Source organism: Manis javanica, chromosome 3 (genome assembly GCF_040802235.1).
Source record: "Manis javanica isolate MJ-LG chromosome 3, MJ_LKY, whole genome shotgun sequence".
Lineage (NCBI taxonomy): Eukaryota > Metazoa > Chordata > Mammalia > Pholidota > Manidae > Manis > Manis javanica.
Genome location: NC_133158.1, coordinates 122,427,486 through 122,437,042, shown reverse-complemented (window position 1 = coordinate 122,437,042; position 9,557 = coordinate 122,427,486). Strand labels below are relative to the sequence as shown.

The 9,557-nt window shown below is 47.7% G+C and overlaps 1 protein-coding gene across 1 annotated transcript; it reads left to right on the top strand.

Moving 5' to 3' along the window:
• The first annotated feature begins 1,113 nt into the window (after positions 1 to 1,113).
• On the top strand, positions 1,114 to 9,337 carry PSMD2 (proteasome 26S subunit ubiquitin receptor, non-ATPase 2). The gene is made up of 21 exons (XM_017657411.2): positions 1,114 to 1,310; positions 1,755 to 1,811; positions 2,186 to 2,350; positions 3,062 to 3,183; positions 3,348 to 3,572; positions 3,848 to 4,006; positions 4,159 to 4,303; positions 4,484 to 4,544; positions 4,687 to 4,833; positions 4,996 to 5,102; positions 5,296 to 5,423; positions 5,647 to 5,734; positions 6,422 to 6,584; positions 6,708 to 6,809; positions 6,980 to 7,125; positions 7,379 to 7,462; positions 7,679 to 7,847; positions 7,935 to 8,029; positions 8,216 to 8,342; positions 8,742 to 8,860; positions 8,996 to 9,337. Exons 1-21 carry the CDS (start codon positions 1,179 to 1,181, stop codon positions 9,176 to 9,178), a joined length of 2,724 nt encoding a protein of 907 aa, XP_017512900.1. The 5' UTR covers positions 1,114 to 1,178; the 3' UTR covers positions 9,179 to 9,337.
• The last annotated feature ends 220 nt before the right edge of the window (positions 9,338 to 9,557 follow it).

Here is a 9,557-nt window from a genome sequence, read left to right as displayed (position 1 = left end):
CTCTGTGTTATACTGCCTTCCCCGTGTCCCCCCCCAACGTTATACATGCTAATCATAAGGCCCCTTTTTCCCCCTATCCCTGCCTTCCCACCCATCCTCCCCAATGTCTTTCCCTTTGGTAACTGTTAGTCCATTCTTGGGTTCTGTGAGTCTGCTGTTTTGTTCCTTCAGTTTTTTTCTTTGTTCTTATACTCCACATATGAGTGAAATCATTTGATACTTGTCTTTCTCCACCTGGCTAATTTCACTGAGCATGATACCCTCTAGCTCCATCCATGTTGTTGCAAATTGTAGGGTTTGTTCTTATGGCTGAATAATATTCCAATCTGTGTATGTGCCACATCTTCTTTATCCATTCATCTACTGATGGAACTTCGGTTCTTCCTTGGCTATTGTAAACAGTGCTGTGATAAACATAGGGATGCATGTGTCTTTTTCAAACTGGGCGCCTGCATTCTTAGGGTAAATTCCTAGTAGTGGAATTCCTGGGTCAAATGGTATTTGTATTTTAAGTTTTTTGAGGATCCTCCATACTGTTTTCCACATCTTTAGGGTTTTTTATGTACAATATCATGTCATCTGGAGCACAGAACATTATTTATTGATTTCTACTCCACCTGTTTCTGCAGGTGAATTTAAGATGATAGCCACACCTTCACGGTAATATTAGAGCATTCTTCTTCAACTGGGAAAAATGTTATATGAGGTTAATGTTACAGTGGTGTGGGGCTCGACATAAATTACAGACTTCACACAGACCACAATCAAGAGTCCTGGCTTTCAACAAACTGGTCGGTTTGTCCCACCACTGTCGGCCCTAATCACACTGCTGTAAGGAAGCCTATGCGCGGCCTCTCAACTCCCAGCTGCTCCTCTACAACAGTCAGCGTATCCGAATTGCCGCCTGCCAGTCTCTCGGCTTTCAAGAAACTCCAGGTCCTCCCAGCCCGGAGCGGTGCCAACGGCGCGCTGGAGGCTGGAAGTTGTAGTTTTCTTGCTGCTTCCGAGGGCGGGGTCGGAGGGCTGGGACTCCCCGGTTCCTGGGTTGAGTGGGTCGCCCCGGCGTTTCCGGTCTGGTTCAGAAGAAGGAGGGGCGTCGGGGGCGACGCGCGCAAGGCCTCTTGGGAAAAGGGCAGTTCGAGTGGTGCGCGCGCAGCTGGCCGGCAGTGGCGGCGGAGATGGAGGAGGGCGGTCGGGACAAGGGACCGCTGCAGCCTCAGCAACCCCCAGCGATTCCCGGAGGCGGAGATGAGAAGCCGAGCGGCAAGGAGCGGCGGGATGCCGGGGACAAAGACAAAGAGCAGGAACTGGTGAGGTTCGGTCTCCGGAGCCGGCTAAGGAGGCCGCGCGGGCTGAGTCACTGCGGCTCCGCAGGCCTCCGGCCCGACTCCCAACGGCCCCACCGCGCCAGGGAGAGGACGAATGGGGCTACCCTCGGGGCTCCCATCACTCCGCCTTTCTGCTCCTCATCCCCCACTCCGCGCTTTCAGCTCTAATGCTCCCACCACCCTACACCACCGCTTGGTGAGATGGGCCCGGGCGGGTCATTGTCACCCCTATTTCTTAGAATGGCATTCAAGCAGAGCCTGGCCTAGCAGCCACCAGCTTTTCCGCTAGGCTTGCATTCCGGCTCTCTTAATGTCCACCGGGTCCCTCCTAAGGAGGCAGGCTCAGCTCTTCACCTGCCCCAGGATGAATGGGAGGAGGATGTGTTTAGGATTCCTTCTCTTGATGAACTTCTCCCAACTCTTAAGTCTGAAGAGGACAAACAACTTCAGGATGAACTGGAGATGCTTGTGGAACGACTGGGGGTGAGTTATGATGTTAACATGAGCAGGTGCATATTTGGATCTTTCTCGCTTGATTGCTTTACTCCATTTGGGGCAACAGCTCCTCTGTGAGGTATAAGGAAAGGTGGACTGTATTTGAGGGTCAGTTTATGATGATGTGAAAGAGGAGAGTTACAAAAGGTATTTGGAAAATTTTGTAGATTTCTCTTGTAAGAGAAGTGGTTCTTGAACTCTTAACTGGGGTAATTTGTTTTCATGCCAGGCAGTGCAGGGAGATGGGGAATCACAGATGAATAAGACCCAGTTGCTTTCCTATGGTAGTTGTTAAACACCTCTATATTATGATTTGAGGGATGTGAATTCTTTTTGTCTGAGCCCTAACATCTCCTGATCAGGAGAAGGACACATCCCTGTACCGACCCGCCCTGGAGGAACTGCGGAGGCAGATTCGTTCTTCTACAACTTCTATGACTTCAGTGCCCAAACCTCTCAAATTTCTGCGTCCACACTATGGCAAACTGAAGGAAATCTATGAGAACATGGCTCCTGGGGAGAATAAGGTAAAACTGTTTCAGAGGCTGGTGGGAGCCTAGTTTAAGAATTTCTTTCCATGTAGGCTTTGGGGCTCCTGGTGAGTTTCAGAAAGCCTAACCTGAGATCTGAGCTACTTGAACAGAACTGATCACAGTCAAAAACCCACATAAGAGGTGAAAGGAGAAGTGCCTTCTCAGTGACACTTTCTGTTATTCATGGTGGACCTTGGGATTTCATTATTATGATAATTTTTAACTTACTTTTGACCTTAATTTTTCTCTTTCCTTGAAAGCCCAGGTACACTTACTTCATTTCTCTTTAAAATATACCCCCACTTCTCTGCCTGTTAGTACAACTCTAATTCAGGAAATCTTCAGTTTCCACTGAGACTACTGCAGCAATCTGTTAAAATGGCCCTCTTCCTTTTATACTTGACCTACACAGTTTGTCTTTCATGCAGCAACCACAGTGATATTTCTAGATTGTGAAAGTCTTTTCTGCTTAAAACCTTTTTCTGTTCTCTCCCCTTGTATCATTTTTCATTCAAGTTGGATTAAAAAGATAACAACACTAACCTATCATGAGACCTAGCTTACATAATATATAAATTTCTAGTACAAAGGCTGGTGTATAGGTAGCACTTAATTTGGGGTATGGTGACAGTGATTTTGATTCTCTAATGTCACATTCTCCTTATCCTGGATTTGACTACAAAAGGACTGGTTTTTTTTTTATAGCGTTTTGCTGCTGATATCATCTCTGTTTTGGCCATGACCATGAGTGGGGAGCGGGAGTGCCTCAAATATCGGCTTGTAGGCTCCCAGGAGGAATTGGCATCATGGGGTCATGAGTATGTGAGGTGAGACCTTTTCTTGTTGGGAATCTGAAGGGTGTTCCAAGGCATAATTGATTCTGTCTTGGAGAACCAGTGCATTGAGTTTCCTAGACACTGAATCCCTTGACCCACAGAGAAGTGCCTCCTATGAAGCTGTGTTCCCCACTAATGGTCTGCACTATCCATAGGCATCTGGCAGGAGAAGTGGCTAAGGAGTGGCAGGAGCTGGATGATGGGGAAAAGACACAGCGAGAGCCACTGCTGACCCTGGTGAAGGAGATTGTCCCCTACAACATGGCCCACAATGCGGAGCATGAGGCCTGTGACCTGCTTATGGAAATTGAACAAGTGGATATGCTGGAGAAGGACATTGATGAGAATGCATATGCAAAGGTCTGCCTGTATCTCACCAGGTGAGCAAGATGGTATGGATGGGTGGCAGGCCTACCCTCTCCCACACCTTTCTGTTCTCCCAGAGTATCTGTTTTGCAGGTAGCATCAGTTTGTAGTTAATTTGTTGATATCTGTGAGCTGCTTGAGAATAGAGACTTAATGTCTCCTTAGTAGTCCCAGCATCTAGCATAGTGTCTGGTTTGTAGTAAGCATTCAGTATTTATTTTGGGTGAGCGAATTAAATGGTGTTAATGAATAGGACTTTCTGACTCCTTTACTATTTCAACCTTTGTAGTTGTGTGAATTATGTTCCTGAACCTGAGAACTCTGCCCTACTGCGCTGTGCCTTGGGTGTGTTCCGAAAGTTTAATCGCTTCCCTGAAGCTCTGAGATTGGCATTGATGCTCAATGACATGGAGCTGGTAGAAGACATCTTCACCTCCTGCAAAGATGTGTATGTAGGGAAGAAGCTGGCAAAGGAAGAGATAAGCTCATGGATGGAACATTTGCATGAACACCTAGGACTTACAGTTTCTGGTTAAGTCTTGAGAAGCTTTTCTGTCCCTTGAATGGGGGCTAAGCAGATGTGATGGCTTTCTCCCATAGGGTGGTACAGAAGCAAATGGCATTCATGCTCGGCCGGCATGGGGTATTCCTGGAGCTGAGTGAAGATGTGGAGGAGTATGAGGACCTGACCGAGATCATGTCTAATGTGCAACTCAACAGCAACTTCTTGGCATTAGCTCGGGAGGTGAGACTCTGTCCTATTCCATCAAGGCTTTTTGGTTGTGATTCTACCTGGCATTTCACTTCTCTGACTGTAACTCTGACTAGACTTCCCTTGGTTAGAACTACTAATCAGTGGGATAGCAGAAGGCACAGCTAGGGGAGCACTTAGGGGAGCTGTTGTGACCCTCTGACTTCTCTTCAGCTGGACATCATGGAGCCGAAGGTGCCTGATGACATCTATAAAACCCACCTAGAGAACAATAGTGAGTAGCCATCTCTGGGCGTGTGAGGATTGAAGGATTATTAATTATGCCCCTGGTATTGGGCATGATAGCTTGCCCTAAAATGCTTATCTAGCTATAGAGCTTAAAGTTCTTCCTTTGCTTTTCTTTCCTTCCTGTGCAGGGTTTGGGGGCAGTGGCTCTCAAGTGGACTCTGCCCGCATGAACCTGGCCTCTTCTTTTGTGAATGGCTTTGTGAATGCAGCCTTTGGCCAGGACAAGCTGCTGACTGATGATGGCAACAAATGGCTTTATAAGAACAAGGACCATGGTATAATTCTGTTCTTTATCTTTGTGTTTCTGTGGTTATTCTTGTTGTCCTCTAGGTTCATATATTGCTTGACAGACCCACAGGGTAGTTCCTTGGAGATCCTACAACAGTTTTCTCAGGGTAGGACCATTTTAAGACTGATAGATTATTTCCTTGGTGTAGGAATGTTGAGTGCAGCTGCATCCCTTGGCATGATTCTACTGTGGGATGTGGATGGTGGTCTCACCCAGATCGACAAATACCTGTACTCCTCTGAGGACTACATCAAGGTTGGTCTGGGCCTAGCCCACTAATGAGACATTCCCCTACCATGTTCTAGGGCCTTTAGGGCCTCCCTTTCACTGGCAGCCTACCTGGTTTTTACATCCAGTTAAGGCAGGCGCTACAATGAGGCCCATGTTGCATGATCTATGAGTAGGAAGGTAGAGTAGCCTGAGTGAAGAACCTGTTTGCATTTTGCAGTCAGGAGCCCTTCTGGCCTGTGGCATTGTGAACTCTGGGGTCCGGAATGAGTGTGACCCCGCTCTGGCACTGCTCTCAGACTATGTTCTCCACAACAGCAACACTATGAGACTCGGTTCCATCTTTGGGTAAGTCTTCTTGCTTTTCCTGGTAGGGCTCAGCCTGTAAGCTTTGTGAGAATGGGCACTGGTCTCTTTTCACCTTTGTGCCAAGGACTACTGCCATGCATGCTGAGTATTAGACTCTTGATGACTGTTGAAATGATGAATGAATGACCAGTCCTCTTTTTTGTTCCTTCCTTGTCATATCTTTGGGTGTGTGTTGGGGCCTGCCTCTCACTGGCTTTTGCAGGTTAGGCCTGGCCTATGCTGGTTCCAATCGTGAAGATGTTCTAACACTGCTGCTCCCTGTGATGGGAGATTCCAAGTCCAGCATGGAGGTGAGTACAGTCTATTGGTCATTTAGGGGATGTGAGGAAGAAGTTCTCACTCCTACCACTTCCTGTGCTGAGTAGCCAAAAAAGTGTGTATCTGTGTGAGGCGGAGGTGAATCACTTCAGTGAAATTTCTTGGAACTGGGATTCTAAGCCTCAAGTGGTGTTGAAGCTAAAGAGTTAACCTTTGGGTATTGAGTTCCAGCCCTTGGAATCCATGAGGAAGTATCCAGAATAGTATGGGGAGTAACTTAATTCAGCTTGGGGTGAGTGATTCTCACTGTTTTAGTCATTTTCTTATTTGTGCAGAGTTGTTTTACTGATGAGTAAATACAGTATGGTGGCTTAAAGTGTAGTATTTAGTCAGAAAAACCTCAGTTCAAATCCTTCCATATCTGTTCACAAGCAATGTGATCTTAGCCATGTAATTCAATCTGTTGAGGCCTCATTTTTCTTCTCAGCCAAACAACAGGACTGACTTCATGGGGTTGTGAGGATTAAATGTTAATAGTACACAAAGCAGTTTGCATAGTGGCTGACATATAGTAAATATTCAGTGAATGGTTGCTGCTATTGTTTTGACCTATCATTACTTAGGTGGTTACAGTGGACTTTAGTAATTGACTATCTTGAATTGAAATAGGTAAACAACTATTTTAATACTCAGTGTAATACTGATTCTCTTGTATCTAGGTGGCAGGTGTGACAGCACTGGCCTGTGGAATGATAGCAGTCGGATCCTGCAATGGAGATGTCACTTCCACTATCCTTCAGACCATCATGGAGAAGTCAGAAACTGAGCTTAAGGACACTTATGCCCGTTGGCTCCCTCTTGGACTGGGCCTCAACCATCTGGGTGAGGGGATGTCTCTCTATTTGGGCAAAAGGCTGACAATAACTGGATACAAAAGGGAGGGCTTGTGTCAGGCTGTGCTGGATGGAAGCAAGTGTCCTCTGACCCCTTGGATCTGTCCTGTAGGGAAGGGTGAGGCCATCGAGGCAATCCTGGCTGCACTGGAGGTTGTATCAGAGCCATTCCGCAGCTTTGCTAACACACTGGTGGATGTGTGTGCCTATGCAGGTCTGTGTCTTTTTGCTTCCCCACTCTTCACTTCTGTCTTGGACCTTTTTGAAAATTGTCTCTCTTTTCTCAGTTGCTTTAGATTCTTTAACTTTTCCTATTCCCACAATGGGCTTTTCCTTGGTGCCTTCTCCCTTATACCCTGACTCTCCCTTATCACCCTGCCGCAGGTTCTGGTAATGTATTGAAGGTGCAGCAACTGCTCCACATTTGTAGTGAACACTTTGACTCCAAGGAAAAGGAGGAAGACAAAGATAAGAAAGAAAAGAAGGACAAGGACAAGAAGGAAGCCCCTGCTGACATGGGAGCACACCAGGTTCTGTGGGCAGCTGGGCACTGAGTGAGGCTCTGAGGAAAGCATGTAGGGGGGAGCTGGGGAGCTGGGTTTGGGTTTGTTTTAGAACCCCTCTGGGAATTGCTGTGTATTGAGATTACATGAGACTAGGTGCTGTAATGAGGGGTAAGGGTGTGCTCCGCAAGACGGCCTTTTCTTCTTAAACAGGACTTGTGTCAAGGTTGGGTTTTTTGTTCTCTGAGTGTACTGGATTCTGTTGCCTCTTCAATTGCAGGGAGTAGCCGTGCTGGGGATTGCCCTTATTGCAATGGGGGAGGAGATTGGTGCCGAGATGGCACTACGAACCTTTGGCCACTTGGTGAGTACTACATGGAGAAGATTGGAATATACTGGTTTTGATGCCTGAGGTTCCACAGAGGAGACTTTTCTGATGGGTTTTTTCAAAAGAGAAATGGTCTTTTTGCTGTCCCCTTTCTACAAAATTTGATTAAGGCCCCTTGTACCCACCAATCTGTTGCTATTACCAAACTTGATTTTACTGTGTAATGCCCTTGTCATTTTCTCTTACAATAAGCTGAGATATGGGGAGCCTACACTCAGACGGGCTGTGCCTTTAGCACTGGCTCTAATCTCTGTTTCCAATCCACGACTCAACATCCTGGATACCCTAAGCAAATTCTCTCATGACGCTGATCCAGAAGTGTCCTATAACTCCATCTTTGCCATGGGCATGGTGGGCAGTGGTAAGTATCATCGGAAAAGGATCATAAGCAGCTTAGGCAAGGTTTGAGGCCCTTTTTCCAAGCCTCTGTGATGTTCAACATTTCCAGGTACCAATAATGCCCGCCTGGCTGCAATGCTGCGCCAGTTAGCCCAGTATCATGCCAAGGACCCCAACAACCTCTTCATGGTGCGCTTGGCACAGGTAAAGAGTAGAACTCTTCTAAGGGTGTGCCAAGGGGAGTACCGGGGTGGAGGAAGGGAGACATACTGTGACATGAAGGAGACCTTAAGTTTGGCCTGGAGGGTGGATGTGAGTGAGTTGTGTGACTTCAGTGTGGCTAGTTAGGTGATGTCTCCTCAGACTCCACTTCTGTTTTTTTTTTTGCAGGGCCTGACACATTTAGGGAAGGGCACACTCACCCTCTGTCCCTACCACAGTGACCGGCAGCTGATGAGCCAAGTGGCTGTGGCTGGGTTGCTCACTGTGCTCGTCTCCTTCTTGGATGTCCGTAACAGTGAGTTCCTGTCAGGAATCTTACATGGTGGCACATCGTGCCCTGTTTTATCAGGGCCATCCTGGTGATTTAGGGGCAAGGCTCCAAGCTCTGTCCTGAAGTTCTTTGGGCCTCTTGGGACTTTGATCTCCCACATTTTTTTATCTGGCCAAAAATGAGGATGAAGGACTAAGCCCAGTGTTTGCTCCTGAGTAACTGGTGAAAAGTGATTATCAAGTCTGAGGACTCTGGGCAGAGTAAGGTGGGGGCATCTCTGATTTGTGGTAGGGTATATGAAGGGAGGAGTGTGGGTTCAGCAATTTGACAGAGGAGTTAGAGTCCGGGCTGGAGTGGGGTCCCAAGGTTCAGGCCACGCCTGTCCTGATGCTACTCTGTGTTTGTGCTGTGTTCTTCCCTCAGTCATTCTAGGCAAATCGCACTATGTATTATATGGGCTGGTGGCTGCCATGCAGCCCCGAATGCTGGTTACATTTGATGAGGAGCTGCGGCCATTGCCAGTGTCTGTCCGTGTGGGCCAGGTGAGGGGTTGAGCAGAAGGGAGGGCTCAGGCTGTACTCTAGAACTTGGAGAATGCACATATGCCTGCTTCTCTGAAACCGGTTATGGACACTGGGTTCCTACTACACCCCCATTTCAGTTTTCTTACCCTACAGGCGGTGGATGTGGTGGGCCAGGCTGGCAAGCCTAAGACCATCACAGGGTTCCAGACGCACACAACCCCAGTGTTATTGGCCCATGGGGAGCGGGCAGAATTGGCCACTGAGGAGTTTCTTCCTGTCACTCCCATTCTGGAAGGTTTTGTTATCCTTCGGAAGAACCCCAACTATGACCTCTAAGTGGCTACCAAGGGCTCTGAGCTGCGACTGATTGGTTAGTAGGCCATGCTTCCTGCTGCCAGGGGTGGACCCTTCTCCAGGCCTTTGGGGGACTTGTTACCACATGTTCTTTTGTTACTTAGTGTGATAAGGTTGTTGAATAAAGACCTTTATTCCTGAGGTCCCTCTGTGTCTGTTTTCTTGGATATTGTGGCTGGAGGCCAGATGGGTGGGGAGTGGGTATGAGAGGGCATTGTTTGTAGCAACTCTGAGCCTAGGCTAGCAGGGAGGCTGCCCTGAATGGAAAGCCCCTTGCACTTCTTCCCTCCTTCCTGCTTGTCTTAAAACTGGTTCACCTCTAGGAGCAGGAACCCTTGAGAAGCTAATGTAAGGGATCATC

Coding starts and splice junctions, on each gene's coding strand:
- PSMD2 (XM_017657411.2), top strand. CDS start 1,179: ATGGAGGAGGGCGGTCGGGACAAGGGACCGCTGCAGCCTCAGCAACCC. Junction 3,184..3,347: donor TGGGGTCATGAGTATGTGAG/GTGAGACCTTTT, acceptor CACTATCCATAG/GCATCTGGCAGGAGAAGTGG. Junction 5,735..6,421: donor ATTCCAAGTCCAGCATGGAG/GTGAGTACAGTC, acceptor TCTTGTATCTAG/GTGGCAGGTGTGACAGCACT.